The sequence below is a fragment of the Saccostrea echinata genome, unplaced genomic scaffold, assembly GCF_033153115.1.
Source record: "Saccostrea echinata isolate AGI-Se365-2 ecotype Australia unplaced genomic scaffold, CSIRO_AGI_Sech_v1 ptg000072l, whole genome shotgun sequence".
Lineage (NCBI taxonomy): Eukaryota > Metazoa > Mollusca > Bivalvia > Ostreida > Ostreidae > Saccostrea > Saccostrea echinata.
In genome coordinates, this window is record NW_026889821.1 from 317223 (window position 1) to 338225 (window position 21003).

General features: G+C 32.9%; 1 protein-coding gene across 1 annotated transcript; it reads left to right on the forward strand.

Moving 5' to 3' along the window:
- Positions 1-15455: 15455 nt before the first annotated feature.
- LOC133176228 (uncharacterized) lies at positions 15456-20625 on the forward strand. The gene is made up of 10 exons (XM_061311387.1): positions 15456-15972; positions 16250-16384; positions 17086-17209; positions 17636-17870; positions 18079-18598; positions 18776-18962; positions 19166-19423; positions 19559-19730; positions 20013-20161; positions 20263-20625. The coding sequence occupies exons 1-10, from the start codon at positions 15538-15540 to the stop codon at positions 20433-20435; spliced, it is 2388 nt and encodes a 795-aa protein (XP_061167371.1). The 5' UTR covers positions 15456-15537; the 3' UTR covers positions 20436-20625.
- Positions 20626-21003: the final 378 nt, after the last annotated feature.

Below are 21003 nucleotides of genomic sequence, written 5' to 3' on the forward strand. Positions count from 1 at the left end.
AATCATACTTCATACATGTTGGTGTAGCGATCCTCGTCTTAAAATAGTTCAGAGTTAGCCATCTTTTGTTCTGCACGTGTTTCTATACAACAAATTGGCGACGAGGATTTTTTTTTCTTTTATTGCACAGTTCTAAACAATACCCTTTACAATGGCTAGTTATCCCGGGTATTGAAGATAACCAGCAACATACAATCAATAAAATCAAAACATAAGCATATTATAACAAATTTGTTAGACATTTAACTGTTTCTTTATACACATATGTTTTTGAGAAGTTAAGCAAGAAATCTAAATCTTTTTCTAATGAACCTTTGATAAATTGTTCTAACATGGACTTTTCTTGTATAGTATTTTCTAATCTACATACCATTTTAAATTTATATATTTTATAAGCTAAATATGAAATAATAGTATTATAAAAATGAATTTTTGAATTTATTTCTAAGTAGAGACCTATAACAATATGTTTCCATTGTACAGCATAGATCATAACAATATTCAACTTGTACCATACACCTTTTACATTATCACAATCAAAAATAAGATGTTTTGTATCTTTGTAAGTAAATGATTGATATCTATCTTCATTTCATTAAGATATCCATTTATAATTTCATTTAGTATACAAGATTCATCACTAAGTCTTGTTACCCATGATGCCTTTAAGGCTTTTAATTTCAGTTCAATATCAACTAATCCTATTCTCCTATCTTCTTGTTTGCCTATAACAGTATCGCGCCTAATTCTATCTCGTTTATTCCATATATTATTGAAAATACTACTTTTTAACTTTTTCATCAACCCGTTGTCTGGAATAGGTAATATTGTGCCAACATATATTAGTTTTGATATATCTAAAGAGTTAACAACACAAGATTTTCCAAAAAATGTTAATTTTCTTTTTTTTTCCCATGATTCAAATACTTTTCTGTATCTTCATAGATTTTAATCCAATTTAAATTATAGCATTGATCTTTGTTATGACCAATAAAAATACCTAAACATAGAATAGCGTCATTGGTAACATTAATACCGCACATATTTGAGTGCCTATCTTTGAGACTTCCTAAAAGTATACATTGTGTTTTGTTTAGATTAATTTTTGATCCAGCATGGTTGCAAAAAAATTTGAACAGTTTCAATTGCTGCTTCTAGTGATATATCTTTAAAAGCTAAAGTTATGTCATCCGCATGTTGTAGATTTTTTTTTTTTTTATTTCTGATGACGTGTTATTTAGTTTAATACCTTTAATATTAATTATTATTATTACCTTTAAATTATTTTAATCTTCAAAGCTAATATTTCTGCAACAAACAAAAATAGCACAGCTGAAAAAGGACATCCTTGTCTTATTCCTCTAGACATAGAACAAGTTTTCGAAATCCAACCATTATTGTTGACTCTGTAGATTGGCAGGTGTACAGAATTTTTATCCACATGATAAAAGTATCACCAAAGTTAAACTTTTCTAATACTTTAAATAGAAAATTCCATTCAATCGAATCAAAAGCCTTTTCAAAATTTATAAATAGCAAAAGCCCTTCACTATTATTTTCTATGCAATATTCATAAATGTCTAAAACGGTTCTAGCATTAATTCTGATTAAACGTCCTTTAATATATGCTGATCGTTCTCTACCTATTAATTAAGCAATAACTTTTTGTAGTCTTCTTGCAAATATGAAGGATATTATTTTATAGTCAGTGTTTGTTAAACTTAAAGATCTATAATTCTTTAAATCATTTTTTCTCCTTTCTTAAATAAAACTGTAATTAGAGATATACGTTGTGAAAATGTCAACTCTTTGTTATCAAATACAAATAATAGTACTTCGTAAAATAAAGAGCCTATAAGGTTCCAAAAACGTTTATAAAATTCACATGGTAAACCATCTAAGCCAGGAGATTTATTGTTTTTCATATTAAAAACAGCTTCTTTACATTCGTCTATTGTAGGCATTTTATCAAATTTTTCTTTCTCTTGATTTTCTAATTCTGGACAGTTAATATTTTGAAGGTATTCCAATATTTCATTATTATCAATTAATTTGCTGTTATTTAAATTTTCATAAAAGCAACACATTTCGTGCAAAATATCAGAATTAGAAGAAAATGTCTTAATTTTATTTCTTATTTCAAATATTGTATTATGAACTTGGTTTTTCTTTTCTAATCCAAGGAAAAAATTGAATTTCTTTCGCCTTTTTCTATCCATTGTGCTTTAGATTTTATTTGTGCGCCTTTTGCTAATTTGTTCTGCATTTCATCTAAATCTTTTTCCAACTTTCTTTTTCCGTTCATATTAATTTGAGCGCTAGGAAGATTTTCAAGTTTATCAATTTTCTTTTCGATTAACTGTATTTTCAATTTTATGTTGTGTTTTGATTGTTTAGCATAATGTATCGAAAAATCGCGAATTTTGACTTTAAATAATTGCCATTTTGAAATTGGATCGAGCGATTTATCTAATTCATTAAAAATATTGATGACACCTTCTTTATAATCATCCTCTTCTAAATGAGATACATTTAATTTCCAATATCCAGAGCGACGAGGATTAAAAATGATGTGGCTAGAAATTACGGCCACGGCATTGATTATCGAAAAGGCAAGGCATTGGAAATATGTGAGTCGTATACGGAAGGGCTGGGTCAGTATTTCATTGCAAACGATGTGTAAGAGGACTTGAAGGTACCATCACTTCTTTCTATCATCGGCCCAAAATACTACACGTGGTCTAAATTTGAAGCCCTTCACCTGTATATGGTGTCAATATGAGTGAAAAAATCTCGAATGGTACGAAAAACAAATTAAAAAAACAAACAATCAATCAATCTTTCACGTCTAAAACTTGTACATAAAAATTCGATCTTACAAACAGGAAAGCAACTTTGTTCATGAAAGTTAAAATAAAATATGTCAAGGTCAAACTTAACAAAAATACTAATGGCAATAATATAATCATTTGACCTTGAATTTTGATATTCTTTGACCATCAGCTCAAAGTAACATTCAATTTAATTTTCATTTCTTTCCTAAAGGTTAATTGATTTATTCGAGCGAGTTCGATCAACAACTATGGTTAGATAAAGGAAGTTCGGTTGTGCACGTCTCCGATTGAACTATGCTTAGTTTGACTTTAATTTTGTTTGTGAAAATGGCTATCATTTCTTCAATTCTATTCTTGGGGTTTTAATAAAATGAAGATGTCAATTCTATTTCGTTGCTCGACATAAAATTGACTCTTATATGTCTCCTCTAGAAAAGAGAGAATGGAACCGTGTTAATCAAATTTGGATTTCTCCAAAATATCGATCACTTTCGTTAACACAGAATCAACTGTCTAAATCAATTGTTCATACAGTTACTATGAAGATGTTTGATGCACTCCAAATGTGCAAACCAAGAGTAAATGGATCACGTAAATTAAATTAAAAAAAAAGGTTAAAAAAAATTTAGGCTACACTCAGAATATAAAATGGTTAGAATAATATATAGAGATGTAGGTTTTTAAGGGGTTATGGGATTCCTTAATGGACCGCACATATGACTGTTCATCAGACCTTCATTGTGAGAGGGAATTTTGCGATCTAGAGGGATTTCAACCAAATAAGATACAGTAATCAACCAACATACCAAATTTGAACTTAACTGGTCAACCTTAAAAAAGTTGTTAGAAAAAAACCCCAAAAAATTGTTGAAAGAAAAATGACAAAGTGATTACTATAGGGCACCGGCTAATCCTTGCGGGGCCCTAATAAAAACATCGGACTCCCTATTGTGGCCCTCCCTTCCCCAGGGGTCATCATTTGAGCAATTTAGAATTTACCATTACCTCAGGGGGAATCCAGATAAGTTTAAGCTTTTCTAGCCCAGTGGTTCTTGAGAAGACGTTTAAAGATTTTTCCTATGTATTTCATTTCAAAACGTGATGCCCTATTGTGGCCCCACCCTATCCCAGGCGGTCATGATTTGAACAATTTAGAGTATACACTACCTTAGGATGCTTCCACACGTTCCCTCTCTTCTGGCCCAGTGGTTCTTGAGAAGAGGATTTTTAAAGATTGTTCCTATATAATTCGGTGTAAAACTTGATTCACTATTGTGGCCCCACCCTACCCCCGGGGGTCATGATAGAACAATTTAGAATCTACAGGAGGCTTCCACATAAGTTTAAGCTTTTCTGAACCAGTGGTTCTAGAAAAGAAATTTTTTTTATGACCCCATCCCATTTTTGTCTTTTCTCGATTATCTCCCCTTGTAATCTTTCACAAAATTTAATTTTTTCTAGTCCAGTAGTTCTTGAGATGATTTTTTTTATATGATGCCATTAAATTTTCATTAATTCTTAAATATCCCCCTAGTAAGAGGATGGGACCCTTCATTTGAACAAACTTGAATCTCATTAACCTTTGGCTGCTTTTGGGAAAGTTTGAATGAAATTAGCCCTGTTGTTCTGAAGAACAAGATGAAAATGTGAAAAGTTTATGACAACAACAACGACAGACAACGGACAAATTTTGATAAGAAAAGCTCACTAAAGCGTTTTGCTCAGGTGAGCTAAAAATTCGGTCAATCAAGACAATATATCTCTTAAATAGTAGTCTTAACAAATGTGAAAACAAATTAAGCATCATTAGCAACTAATAAAAAGTTTTTAATGTGAATATTTTTCTTACACTGGTAACAAGAAGAAAAATACACTTTATACTTTAAGTAGCATTGTACATATCCAGATCATAATTCAGAACGTGTTAACATTAACCAATTATATAAGACAGTCACAGAAGTAAATCAATTGCCATGATTTCAACTTACAATTAAAATTTTCAAAATTGTGTACAAAGCAGAGACACTAAAGAAAGAACTGTTTCCATTTTTATATACCTATCCTGCAAATGGGAGTTTTTATTTGTAAAACTATTACCACGAAAAAAAACTACCTGTGTAATGCAATCGCTACACATGTGATAGAGGACATAAATAGGCCATCAAAAAGTGCATGAATTTTGTGGTAAAAGCATATAACCATGCTTAATAATTTAAAGTTGTGTTCTTAGAACATATTTGCAAAAGACTTTAACATTTTTTTCATTTCATTTAGAAAAGCAACAAGCGCTTTTTTTATTTATATATATATAAATCAATTTTTAAATAGACTGTCTAAACATGCTAAAACTTAAGTAGGTTAGCAAAGATAACTTTAATATCAAACTAAACAACATTAAGACATACATAAACAGTAGTTGCACTTTATAAACATTTAGCTCTTCATAATAATATTGCAAAAGACCCGCATACAATTGAAAGATTTTCCTACGAATAATTTAAACTGTACAATCTTGAAAGTAAAAAGGTGAAATTGATCAATGGAACACCAATACACATTTTTAGTGATAATTTGAACTAATAATATCTTTTGCTTTTTCACATATGGATGGACATTGTACGTGAATAATACTTTCTTATTTACAGACAACTTGCTTAGAGATGTTTTACGGAAATAAAATCAAATTAATGATATAAAAAAACCCTAGGTTTTTAGATATCTAACAAGACACACATTTTGTACATTCCATTGATAAAAAAATGTGTACATTTTTTCATCTTATCAGATCTACATTTGTTAGATATTACATATGTTCATTTATTATACCTCTTTTAAAAATAAAATAAATAAAAAAAGAATAAAAATTCCTCGGTTTGAAGGCTTTTCTGCTGACAATTGTTTGTTACCTTCACAAATATCTATTGGCTGTAGCCTGCATAACAACTGTACCTTAGTACAAAGACACTTCTGTTATGCGGTTTACATGTCGTCATGACAATTATTTTTTTTCTATATTATTTGATTCAAAAAATGTAATTATGTACAAGTTTATATATGAACTAGCTTTCTATTTCTCTTTTTTTGAATTATATTTCATGAATTTACATCTCTAAAAAGATGTAAAGCTCGGTTGCTCTCTCTCCCACTATGTTCATTTGATTTGTCAAATTAAATGTACTATATACAATGTTTTGCACCATGTGTAGTAAAGTCTAGGATCTGAGAATGCTTTTCATTAAGGTCTTTACGAAAGACCTTACAATGATTTTATCTTTACAACCATTTTTAAATACCAAAATTCTGTGCACACAATTTCTGATATACTATTAAGTGCTTTTAAATGAAATTTTTAAGGATACTGCACATTGATATTGACTTGATACATCTGCGAGAAAATAGGAAAATTCTATTCCGATTCTAATTATGAAAAAAAAATTTATCTTAAAAGAAACTTTGTTTGCACAACTCCTCTAGAAAAGATAACCAGTCACAGTAACCTAGTGGTTGGGTATTTACATCGTGATCCGGAGGGCCGGGTTCAATTCTCATTCACCACACCATGTCAAAATTAAGACTCATGTAGTCGATGTTCCTTGGCCAAGCGCCCGGTATTAAAAGTCATGTGTCTTTCAAATGAGACCTTAAAAACCGAGGTCCCGTGTCATGGTAGGCATTCGCATGATAAAGAACCCTCATGAGTGTAGGGCTAAATTTGAAGCCCGTCACCATGGTGACGTCTAATGAAGGAATTAAAAAAATCAATCAATCAATCTGTCCATCTCGACAAGTTACAGAATCTTAGTGGTTGGAACAGTCATATACTAGGTTTGACACAGCACCGGGAACGAGGATCGAAACCAGTACCTCCAGATCATAAAACGAACGCCTAGGCTACCGTGTTAGGTCGAGGTGGACTGAACTCTTTCCCCTGTGCTTTGAGAAGGGTTATCAAGCATGGCATTACACAGAAGAAGCACTGTATATTCAACACACATTTTGTCTCTCATATAAGTTTGACCCTTCCTAATCTACGTTTTCTTGTTTCAAAATAACAATTCAACTCTAGTATTTCCTGTATGCATTCCTGAATTAATGGGATCTTCTCATCTGAAAATTGTGTATCACTTTTATACAAATTCTTCAACTTTCCTGGAAGATGAGATTCATCCTCAGGATCTTCAACTGACTTGGTTACTATAAGTTTCTTCACCACATCATCCAATTGTTCGAGCAAAGGTTTCAAATTCTTCTAAAAAAAATTAAAAAAAAGGGGGAAGATATTAGAAAAATGATCTATCAGCAAAAGATGCACTGAGATACAAACTGAAGAGAGGAATTGGAAGAAGTAATTTTGAGAACAGGGTAATATGAAAATAAAGTGCACCGTCTTGGCGCGTGATACACCCGTCAAATATTGTTAAATTATCATATTAAACAGATGAAAGTGCAAAGAAGAAAATCATGTCAACCTAGGTACAAGGATTTCAATGGTTTCTCCATTCCTAAAGTTTGATGAGCATTTCCTGTGGTGTACTTACTTATTAGAACAAATGACACATCATTTATATTTCTCAACTGCTTGTGTACGACTTTCACAAATAACCACATGCATCTTTCTTTAATGTATTTTAAAGAATGAAGAACAATGCTACAGCCCGATTAAACATCGTTACTAATCAATATGTTTATATCATATTTATATATAAGACAGTAAAACTGTCAACATACTGTGACATTGTGCAATTTGGTTGTTGAGATATGAAAATTAGAATAAAAATTTTCTATCATACAATATCAAAATAACTAGTTTTTTTTTTCTTACTAAAATAAACAACACATGTCTCCCCTTCTTTACCAACATTAACAAGTGCAAAAATACGATCAAGGTCAAAAATAATAATGCAATGCACCTCGGCTCAAATCCCTCGATATGTACAAAATTTCAAGTCTTCATGTAAAAAGGATCTTTAGTTTTGGTCTGGTCGTTTTTTTTTTCTTAATTTGACCTTGAAGAAAGTGGTCAAGGTCAAATACTTTGATTTATTACTCTTGTTTAAGATTCAGCGTGTTCAATATATATATATATATATATATATATATATATATATATATATATATATATATATATATATATATATATATATATATATATATATATATAGAAAGCACAAAGAAATTCACTTTTATAAGGATACCCACTTCCGCCCCAGCCCGGGGTTGAACTCTCGACCTACGGAATCTGTCTCCTAGCAGTACAGGAACAGCGCGCTAGACCGCTCGGCTATCTAGGCAAGTCAAAAAACTTGCTTTCGCGCTGGTGTTTAGACGTGTTAAAAGTTTTTTTTTTTCATCTTGCGGAATTAAAGGATGAAAGCTGGCAAGCCAAATTTTTTGCAAGCAGATTCACATTGGAGTTTGTTACTTGAGTTTTAACAATTACTAGTAGCAGAAGAAATAAACTGCTACTGATGGAAACTATTCATATGTTTACTTCTTTTATTCTTCATGCATTTAACTTTTTATTCCATGCAATTCATGCAATTCCAAATACAAATATCAAGGAAAATATCACAATGAAATAGGTGGGTAGAATTCAATGCAGACGTTTGAGTAAACATTGGATCAAAATCATTGCTCAAAGTTCATTTTATGCCATTGCAGGCAATATATTTTTTTCCTCAGATGACCAGGAACATATTTTATCGTTTAAACAAAACAAGGAGGAGGGATACTCATGAACTCGATTTTTCATTTTTTTTTTTCCAGCAAAGAGTTGGAATTCATTACAGGTACTCACAGATCAGATGACTGAAGGTCCATAATTCAATGTCAGATTACTTATTTTATTGCCTTTGCAGGACAGAGTATTTATATTTTCGTAAACGGATTATTCATTTCCAAAAATGCCATCTCCCCTGTCCTTAATTCTCAAATTACTCCTAGGAAAGTCATAAATTTCTTTTTAGAAATTGCATAGAAAAGTCTTATTTGTATTAATTTTATATTAAACTAAAATCAAAATAATATCTTTTGTCCATTAGATGAATCATTACACTTTTCCTAAGAGAATGACCAAGGTGGATTGAAATTCAACTGCAAAGAAAAATTTCAATCCAATGTTTTCTCCGACGTCTGCAATAAACTCAATGCGGACGTCTGAGAAAACATTCAATTCAATGTTTTCTCGGACGTCCGCGCTTTAATTCGACGCGGACGTCTGCGAAAACATTGGATTGAAATTCTACTTTCAAAAAGCATTTCAATCCAGTTTTGAAAACAGATGAATATCTCAAGTTTGGATTTATCAATTTTCAAACATATCATATATTAAGCATGTAAAAAAGAATCTCCATAATTTCCGTAAATTTCATTACAAAATACTGAGAAACATAAAAGTTGAAAAATTGGACTATTTTAAATTCGCTTCCAGTAGCGACCGGAAGTATTGACGACGAACGAAAAGTCACGTCCTGGCTAGTATTTATCACGATATATAATCCAACGTATTGCAACGTATTTTTAGAATCGGTAGGGGAAGAAAGAAGTGCCGTAAAAGGAAACAGTTCCTGAACTTGCAAGCAGTGTATACAATATGAAAGGACGGGCTGCGTGAGAAAACGTTAGCACTGTCGCCTAATGAAAATATATTAGTAGACTGTACCCCGATTCATCAATATTGTGAGCATGCTGAATTTTTTGTAAATAGCTTCGTTGAAAACTTAAAAGATCGGGTTCGGATTTTAACATTTCTGACTGAATATCCTGAAATAAATATGAAACATTAAAATAAGCATTTCTTTGGGTTAGATTAGATATATGTAGCACAAATTAAACTCCCAACATGCATTTTTATAAGAGAAACACGACAATGAAAGCGAAAATTGTTTTATGCCAAAAATCGCTATTTCTAGAAACTGAATAATTCTAAATAAAATTCAAATAAATTTCAAGTGTAAAAGAAAGAAAGAATGCTTGGTATTAAAATGTCGTATCATATCAGGAGAATCGAATGCTACTAACGACATTTGAAGAAATAGCCGATAAAAGGTTTAGATCATTTCTTCGTTCGCCTACACTTAAATTTCAAACACAACAGAACTTGCAGTTTTTGCCGTTAAAATTCATGACTTCTATAAACTTACAGTACTGACCAGACACAACCTAACACCAGAGCGAACCCAAAGCGCACCCCGGGTTCGCTTTCTGGGTTCGCTCGGGGTCCGCTACGGGTCCTCTTTCAGAAATTTTGGGTGCGCTCTGGGTTCGCTTCGGGTTCGCTCTGCGTTAGCTCGGGGTCAGCTCTGGGTCCGCTATAGCAACCCGGCGTTCGCTTTCTGGGTTCGCTTTACGCACTCATGCATGAAGCGGACCCCGCTTTAATCTTGCCACCAGTGAGCTCCCCTTGTTTATTCCAAATACAGCAGTGAAATCGATCATTGTTGTTTTTGTGGCGATTGATACATGTGCATGTACAGTGGCTACAACGTTATTGTTGATAACATACACGAACGATCACGTTTTACACAAAATAGTTAAAAATATTTTAAAAAAATCTTAATTAATAGATATTTTAGATTTTAAAATATTTACTGTTGCAATTCATCGACTTTGGAAAAAAATTTAGAAATAAATATTTTTGAAACTACGTACATATGTAAATAAGATTTTATAGGTATTTTAGATTACAAATAATTATTAATGTAAATCTTCGACTTAGAATTTTTTTTTATATTTTTGATACGTAAAGATGTAATTTATGATCGAATGCGGTATGTTCTATCACATGATACAGGTTGGCTGTGAGTTTTGATTCAATTGGATTTTATGATTTGCAGTATGGGGATAACAGATTTTTAAAAGTGGCCTAAATAATGAATGAAAACTTATATCCATCTTTCCATTTATGAATTTCAAGAATCAGCATTTTTTGAAATTCATCCATCTGCAGAAATTAATGTAATAACAAGTATCAGGGAAAAAAAGTAACCCCGACAATCATGTCGTGTACATTTGCCGACTAAATATTTATGTAAGTATTGGGAATTATTATTATTATTATTATTATTATTTTTTTTTTTTTTTTTTTTTTTTTTTTTTTTTTTTTTTTTTTTTTTGTAAAAATATACATTTTGATGTATTGATATAAAAATATCATGACCACAATAAGCAGTTAACGGGGCCTATCATCAGAGAAAAAAAATCGTTAAACATCATAAATACGCTTTATCATTAAAAGTTACGCTATTTTAAAAGAATACAATATTGTAGGACTTATTTTATTGCTTATTTACTACCGATAATTAGTTCGTTCAGTAATGTACATGTAAATCGCGCTTTGTTTTTTTCTTTTTATTTCAGTTAAAAAAAACAAACAAGGTAAATCAAGCTTTACATTATTTTTTTTGTAAAAGATAAATCAAAATAATACCTTAGTAGTTTACGATTGGACATACTGTACATGTACATTTATCCTGTTATTCATTTTTTTTTTTTCAATTAAGAAGATCAATAATTTTGATGTTGATCTGGATTTAAATAAAAATGTAAATTAGAATTATAAAAATAAAATAATTGAATGATAGCACGTACATATACATAATCTTGTACAGTATCTTGCTATGATTTGTCAAAAACCATCCCCTCCCCTTTTTTTAGTAACAATTGTGATAACCATTATTTTCTTCTTTTTTTTTTACATGTATACATTAAAGAACGTTTTGTCTGATAAATTTATGCAATTCAAATTAATGGATTTAATTAAGAAATAAATTACAAGTTTAAAAACTTCAATGGGAATTGAAGTGGGTCGGTCACGTGATCAAATCCTGTGAAGGCCGAAGGCCTTCTCAGAAGATTTGATTACGTACCGACCCACTTCAATTCCCATTGAAGTTTTTAAACTTGTTATTTATTACTTATATATACATTTGAGACGGACGATCGAATGTAATCGAATATAAATATTGCACTAACTGTACGTCGTAGATTTTGACAAATTACGCTAGGTGTAAATCGGCTTGAAAAGCGGTTACGCTTCAAATTCATCTGGCAAAGGATTGCTTTGAAGGAAATATTCTGTGAAAGGCTTCTTGTGATCAATTATTATAGTGAGCATATTGGTGTCTTTTTGGAATTTTTGTATTCATGAGAACCCATATTCGATGTTAAAAAACACAAGAAACACGTCCGATGTTTGATACTAAAAAGTTGGAGGAATTTCGGTCGGAAAGGGATGGATGGAGACACTTGTCCGGACCAGATAACTTGAAATCAAGTACAAAATTTGATCAAAAACATAAAATCTACGATTTCAGTAAGGCATATTTATTAATTTATGATGTTGACATGGAGACACTGGCGACAGCTTACATGTTAAGACAACGTCACAACGATCTCGATGATGGAGGTGTGCCTACCGAACTTCCAAAGTGCAGTGTTTGTCAGCTGTTTGTGGCGTGATTGCATTACATTGATATTTTCCAACAGATTTTCAAATATATTGTGAGTAAAGTATAATGGAAAAAAAATTATAGCATTCAGAGGTCTGCGAGAAAAATAAGGATAACGTTGAGACTATGCAGCTCAGACATGAAACTTATAACACGTAGTTTTCTATTCTCTATGTAAAATCGATCAAGAACTGTATTAAATACTCGTTTACATTGTAAATAAAATGATTATTATTTTACTTGCGTATTTTGTACATTTTTATGCATGAAAAACATGCTATATTGCTTAGTGGAGTAAGTCTTTTTATGTTACAGTAGATATTACTGCGCTGTGTGATTAGGTCACGTAATGACCTATGACCTTCGAAAAACTTCATACAGGTATGAAGATATTTGCTCTCTGCATGTTTATATAATAGAGAGATACCACAAATGTATATATAAAAAAATAAAGAAAAATAAATGTGTAAATATAACATACTACCTGGATAATTAGAATATAAATATAATTTTTCTAATCATGTTAATGATAATTTCACACTGTACATTAACACGCTTTGCTTGTACAGTGTTTTATTTACATATTTGCTTATCGGTCGAAGCGCTGATTGGTTATCACGTCTTATCGCTAATCCTGATTGACAGCTCTGTTACGCAACAGCGAACGCGCGTTCGCTTTCTGGTTTCGCTACTGAATTTGGGGTTCGCTTTCGGCGTTCCCTCTGGGTCCGCTCGGGGTCAGCTATAGCGAACCCCAATCGAACCCAGAAAGCGAACCCGGGGTGCGCTTTTGGTTCGCTTTCTGTTAGGTTGTGCCTGGTCGGTACTGTATAAGACTCACCGTAAAACTCTCAAGAAAGTTTCTCTGTGGGCTATGCTACATTTGTACCAAATTTGGTGTCGATCCAAGGTCTGGTTTGAATTTTAGAGAAATATTCCACGTTTTTGTTGATTTAATTTTTTTTTAAAGGTTGGGGGGCGGTAAGATGATTTTTTTTATTTTATGCCTCCTTGAAACTAAGAATCGTAACTACCTCCACATCCTTAATTGTGATTGTGATCTTAGGTCAAGGTCATTTAAATAACCCCCCCCCCCATCTTTATTTTTATATATTTTAACTTGATACCGGAGCTGGATGCATGTCCTTACTTTTATATTTGACCCAAGGTCAAGGTCAAAGGTCAAGGTCATTTGGTGAATTGCTATATTTTACACACATATAAGGAATTTCTCATGTTAATGACCTTGACCTTAAAAATACTAGAAACTCGTCGCGTAAAGACGAAAGACCTTAATAGTAATAATCATAAGAAACAGTAGAATCACTTATAAGGTCTTCCGTGAAGACGGAAGACCTTGAAAAACAGTACAGTCACTATTAGTTCTTCCGACTGAAACAGAAGACCTTAATAAGAAAATCGACAAAACAATATTTCTCCCCTTTATACCAAATTAATTTTAAAACAAGAGGCCCAAATGCCAAGAATCATTTTTATTATAAACTGTACGGCCCTATCCTTTCTATTCTAAGCCACTCAGTATCTTAAATACTTAAACAAACACCTCAAAGTTCCAAAAGTAGGTCTCCATGACCTACTTTTTTTTTTTTAATATATTTTTGATAACATTACTCTGATATCGCAGGATGCCTCAACCGACAAATTCTGCTTATTCTAAGCTTTTTATTATCAGAAATATTCAAACACAGCAATGAAATTCCTAAAGTAGGTCATGGTGACCTATTTTTTGGTTGACACAATACAAGGACCCAAAAGAGTCAGTTTACAAAGTTTGATGATTCCAAGGCTCTTGTACTCAAAATATAAAGATACGACTAAGAAATTCGAAAAGTACGTCAATGTGAACTACTCTTTAAGCTAACATAGTTTAATGACCTTAACTGCATCAACTGACAGAATTAAATAGTTCTTGAGAATTAGATAATTCTTAACGTCTTATCATCAGAATGCTGAGATAAAATCTAAAATTCCAAAAATAGGTAACTGTGTGTGCATCAACTGTCAAAGTTTGATGATTCTAAGCCTCTTTTTATTGAAATATTCAGATATAGCCTTGAAATCGAAAAGTAAGTCACCGTGTCTTACTTTTGATTGATACAATACAGGGACTCAAGTGAGTCAAATACATGTAACAACCTAAACAAAAAATTACTATAGATAACTTTAGTTAACTATTGTATAATTAATTATAGTTCATACTTTGAAACTTTTACTCTGAAACTTTACTTTCAAACTTTGTTGAAGATTCAGACCTTTACTATTTCCTAACATACATACCAATGATGTAATTTTTTAAAATAATTTGTGAATATACATGTAAAATTTCCTTTAAAGAAAATTGTGTAGAAAATTAAAAAAAAATAAAATATAAAGATCTGAAGATCATAGTTGAATTACTATGATTAACTATAATTAAAACTTTGATTTACAATAGTGAAAAATTTGATCCTATAGTATGCTATAATTAACTAAAATTAACCAAAGTACATTTTTGTTAGGGAAAGTTTAATAATTCTAAGCCTCTAAACATCCTAAATATTGAAATATAACTATGAAATTCCAAAAGTAGGTCACTGTGTTTTATTTTTAAGTTGACTCAATCTGTTGACCTAAGATGCATCAACTGACAAACTTTGATGATTTTAAGCGTCTTATTATCCTAAATTTTAAGATAAAAGCATGAAATTCCATAAGTAAATCATAGTGACCTACTTTTTGGATAAAATACTCATCCGACTCATGATGCATCAGCTGAAAAAGTTTGATGATTCATAATGTCTTATCATCACAGAATATTCCAAAGTTTTTTTTTCTTTAAAAACTGCATGAAACGGTAGGCTTATGTTCCAATTTAAAGGGTAACAGAAATGGATCGCAATTCTTTTATATGTTAAAGAACACGGCGAAATAAACCCAACAAAAAACCCGCATCGAAATCGATGTACGATTAACGGAGATATTTGGGGAAAACCCAAATTCACACCTGAGCGATTTTCTGAATCGCGCGGTTTTGGCCCTTGTTTCAGTGTGACGTCACTGTGTGGACCGCCATTTTGAAAACAAAGGAAAGTGTTGCATTTACGAGGACGTTTTAAGAGCTTTATTTAAATTTTTAGTGACTTTTGTGAATTTTTGTTGTATAGTGACTGTAGTATTAGTGTGTAGTTTTATGTAGAATTAGTTTTTAGTGTATATTCAGTTGGATTATTGTGATATTTCCGTATAAACTGAGGATGACGGAGACCCCTGTCCCCAGAGTAGATTCCAGAGGAAGACGATGTGTGGCTGGAGGCTGCAGCAACACAAAGATGGAGGGAATCAGCCTGCATTATTTTCCCTTTGACAGACCTGCCATTTTGCGTAGATGGACGCAGTTTGTGCAACAGTACCGGAAGAATTGGAAGGGCCCCTCGAAGACGTCCACGTTGTGCTCTGTTCACTTCGCTGAGGATGCCTACCCTGCAAAGTACAGGATTTTGGAATCCATGGGGGTGAAGGTGAACAGAAGAGACCTCAACAAGGATGCTATTCCTACACTTCAGACAAAGGTAGACCCATCTACAACACCGGCATTGGCATTGGGGAAACGGCAGGCCCCTCCCACGACCCCTCTAACTAGCACCCCGAAGAAGCCTAGGAGGGCTTATCTCAAAAGAGAATCAGAAAGAGTAAGTAAATTCCTTTATTTTATTTTTTACTGTTGTATAAATATTAGTGCTAAAATGTTTATCTGATAAAACCTATGCAGCTGTTATTATTTTTAACTAAGTAAGCACTTGCTTGCTAAATTGAGATCAGTCATGAGCAATATCTTACATTTTGTAGCAGTTGGTCACTCGATCATAATTATTTTCTATTTTTATGTGCTAAACTGGATTTATTTAATTTATACTGACCAAACCATTTCATAGGTTTTGTGTATATCAGTTTCAAATTGAATTGTAGATATTATTGGAGTTTGAGCATGCTAAGAGAGAGTCCGATACCCAAACTGAAGTTGACTGTCATAATCTCCAAGGGGATGATTGCACTACGCAGCAGGGGTCTGATGACACACCAGCCGTTGAAGTGGACGAGGAGGTAAAATTTATACACATCATTATTTGCTTGAATTATTATCATTGTTAGGAAACTGAGGTCAATCTTCATTTGAGGAAGCTTTAAAAAATCAAACGGTTAAAAATCATTGGTCCAAGGTCCCATATCTAAAGTTTCTTTCAAATAATTATTCTAAAACTTTTAAAAGAAATTTCCTTATTTGTCCGATTGTAAATTAAAACATCGTTCTGTTAAGAAAAATTTCCCCGCGTACACAATCGCTATTTTTATTCTCGGTTGTAATAGTCCATGTCAAAACTTTACCAAATAATGTATTCTTTAATTAATTTATTTATATTTTGGGTATTTATTTTATTTAGTTTTGTTGAATGTTCTTTAAGGTTTTTAATGTTCACATGTCCCACTGATAAAGACTCAATTGGCTGCTACCCATTGAATAGTCTGCAAAATATATCTTGATACGAGCAAGAGATAATGTCTTCATTAACAGATTAAGTGTGGTTTCAAAACTTACTATATTAAAATTAGCAGGTTATAGGAAGTTAATTTGCAAGTTTGGTCAGGGCTAGTGATTTTATGGTCAGGGCTAGTAAAAACTATTGGAAGAAGCCCGACTGGTCGAGTACTCATAAAAGTTAATGTCAAACCCTGGCTTCCTACACATTCTTCATGCTGTGTTGGTGTATGTATGTTTATTAACATTTTATGTTTCATTTTTATAGAGATGTACCAATGTCGTAGAGATGATTGTGAAAGAGACGAGAACTGTGGGGTCCCAACTCTCTTTGCCCAAGCCTCATAGAAAGTCCCACTACACACAGACCAAGTGGAAAACCAGTGACAAAGGTAATTTAATTTTAAAAATATCAGTACAACTTCTCTGCTTGTAACTAAATAGGAAAGCATTCATTTCGATTTTTAAAATCAGTGTATAGAAATTTAATGAGATATTTTGAATGAAATCATTAACTTTATGCTGCTGAACTGAATGATAAATTTATGATCACAAGTTTTCATACAAGGGGACTGCAGACTGCATGGTGAATTAATTGAGATTATGAATTTGTCGAGTAAAGCTTATTTAAGTATTGTAAGAATTGTATCAGCTGAATGCATGTCAGTATTGTGAAAACTATGGTTTGTCAGAAATAATTTCCACCTGGCTGTATTTTGGAAAGGGTTAGTAGGGTTTCAAGAACTAAACTTATTCTTAAGGCCCTATTGTAAGTTAATTTGTTTTTAAAAAACTAAAAGCTTAAATAATTATTTCAGTGGTGCAGGCAGGTAATCCTGTGAAGACCAGGGATGTTGGAATTGCTTGTGAACTTCTGCCAGCTCCTCCCCTTAGACGCTTAGGAGAACCAGAGGCACCTGTACTACATGAAGAGTGTGCTGACATAACATTTTCTTCTATTGGCACAAATGATGATCTAGATGAGGAGGATGAATCAGTTCATGACTCATTCAGTAGTATTGACTCTGAAGACTTGCTGGAAGGCGACAGGGGGTAAATATATTATCAATATAATTATTTCAAATAACCCATATCTTCAGTACTTACACTGCTATGTAGTCAAAGAAATGAGAACAAAATCACCTATATTTTCAACAAGTTATAATTAAAGTCCTGTTTTCATTCAATCTTATGCACTATAGTATTCCTGAAGGAATGTGTTTTTGTGATAGCATAATATTTGGCTTTTCTGTACTTTCAGGGATAGAAGAGGAATGAAGTTTATTGTGTACCATGCCCAACTCATGGATCTGTTTGCTGCCTGCCCAAAATGTGCCAGCCCATCTTTGGCAGACATTGTGCACTCGAAGGGAACCTTCATTTCCATTCGACAAGAGTGTGGATGCTGTAGGTTTAGCAGGATTTGGTCGAGTCAGCCCCTCATTGGTTCCATCCCTGCAGGCAATTTCGAACTGTCTTGTGCCATCCTGTTTTCCGGATCCTTGCCTACAAAGTCCATCCGGATGATGCAATTTATGGATCTGGCTACCATCTCAGTGAGGACTTTCAACAACCACCAACAGCATTACCTTCATCCAACCGTTCTCAGTGTTTGGAAGAACTACCAGAGGGAGTACATACACCAAGTTCAGGACTCTGGCCAGCCAGTTCGTTTGGGTGGAGATGGGAGGGCAGACACGCCAGGTCACTGTGCCAAGTTTGGCAGCTACACAGCCATGGATTTGGACAGAAACATGGTTATTGATGTCCAACTTGTACAGGTATTTACCATATGATACATGAAATATCTAGCTTTGAAAATTTAATAAGAAATCTGTGTAACAAATGTAATAATTGTTATCTAAATGGTTAGTGTAAAAAATATTTATTAAAAAGTCGTGTTCAATAGTATTTGCCCTTTTATGGTATACTTGATGCAACTTTTGTTTACTTGTTAGAGCAATGAGGTCAGGGGCAGCTGCCATATGGAGAAGGAAGGGCTAATAAGAGCTGTCCAATTCCTGCATCAGAACAATATTGAAGTCGGCCAGCTCATCACAGACAGACATCTCCAAGTGGCAAAATGGGTTCGAGAGAATATGCCAGACACTACACACTACGTCGATGTTTGGCATGTTGCAAAAGGTTTGTGATTTTGCTTTCTTGTTTATATATCACAATTGTTTTAATATTATAGTTGATAATCCTAAAATTTTAAAGATTTCCAACTACAGGAAGATGCGATTATTATAAAACTGTACTATGTACATGTATATTAAACTTGATCATTCTTGTCTCAAAAAAGAAAGATATCTGTCAGATTGTATATAAATGTGTGTATATTGTAGGTCTGAAGAAAAAGCTGACAGCCCTTAGCAAGGAAAAAGACTGTGAAAGATTGATGGAGTGGATAAAAAGCATTGTAAACCACCTGTACTGGGTCCCTACTTCTACACCAGATGGCAGCAACGAGTTGAGGTGGGAGAAATGGATCAGTGTATTCAACCATATTCAGAACATCCACGAGGGACATGGTGATCTCTTTGAGAGATGCGAGCATGACGAATTAGATGAAGCTGCACGACAGAAAAGATGGTTGAGACCTGGTAAAGCTTTCCCAATTATATCAATTAGTATAATTAATGGATTTTTTTTAAGAATTGTATTTTGTACTTTTATCTTTTGAGCATTTCTTATTTAGTATTGCATTTTGTAAAGATTGTATATTTTTCCTTTCATAGGTACAAAGGTAGTGGAAAAGCTGGAGGCCATCATCACCTCAAGGCAGATGAAGAAAGATATTCCAATGCTTTCACCTGATCTTCAGACATCCAGTCTAGAAGCCTACCATTCGGTGATTAACCATTATGCCCCAAAGATGAACAAGTTTTCCTATCATGGGATGCAGAGTCGGTAAAGAAAAAAAATTTAATGATATTTTTTTTTCCCAACAGTAAACCCTTTCTGTTTTGGGGCAAATAAAACTAGTGGACATGGTTTCAGTTTCTAATGTCCAGGACAAGCTCATTTATTTCTCAATAATAGTTTGAATTTTCATTATTGTCTGTGTCATATTTTGATAGTGATATGCAGTATAGTGTGAATCAGATAGGTAATTCCTAGGAACTAATAGAACTGTTTTTAGAATACATTGTTAACATTATGCATTGCTGAGAATTTCCTTGTTTCCTGTAGATTGCTCCTGGCAGCCATGCATTTTAATGAAAATGGACAGAATATGCAGGCTGCTACAAAGGATGGTAAACCTAGGTACAGCATCACCTTTCCCAAACAAAAGAAGGGCGACTTCACCGTGAAGAAAATCAAAACAAATAACACTTATGGTAGGTTTAATCAGTTTACCTATAAATTAATACATTTAAGCACATTTCAATAATGGCTAGAAAGAAATAGTTCAATCATTCATTTTATTTTCTTTTAACAGGATATGTTGAATCACTGATGGTTGAGGCTACCTCCCGAGTCAGGAACAACCCAATGCCACGTTGTGAGCTTGACGAAATGCCAAATGATCCACCTCCCTTGTGTGCTCATTTTGTCCATCCAGAGAAAGACGATGCCACCAATCATCACATCACCCGGTTCCGGCGAAACTAAAACCTCTATAGTGCCCATCTTCCTCTGGATAAGTGGTGCGGATCTTATGGACTGCACATGCTGGGAGAGGTACCCTCACTTCCTTTCCGAGCCATCCCCAGCACCACCTAACCAGCTGCCTGTATCCGATATATCTCATACGCCTACAAAATAAAGATAACTTGTACTTGTTAACATGGATACTTGTTATTATATATATATATTCATAAATATATAGCTATATTTTTTTTAAGTTATCTTCTTTTCGTCGTTAGCTTTCTTTGTTTTCTACAAGAATACTGTTTTTGTAGAAGAATTTTGTTTGTTTGGGGGGGGGGGGTGTTATTCCTTAGTATAAAATATATATTTATTTATTAAATTATAAATTTTCATTGTTATACTGTATTCTTGAATACTTGTTGAGTTGTTATTTTCTTTTTTGTTAGCCTTTTTATTGTTTTCAATAGAACTGTTTAAGTTTGATTTTTTTTTTTTTACAATGTATTTTTGTTGACTAAAATTGTTCAAGTTTGAGGTTTTTGTCCCGTTTTGTTGTGTTATTGTCTTTTTTGTTAGCCTTTTCATTGTT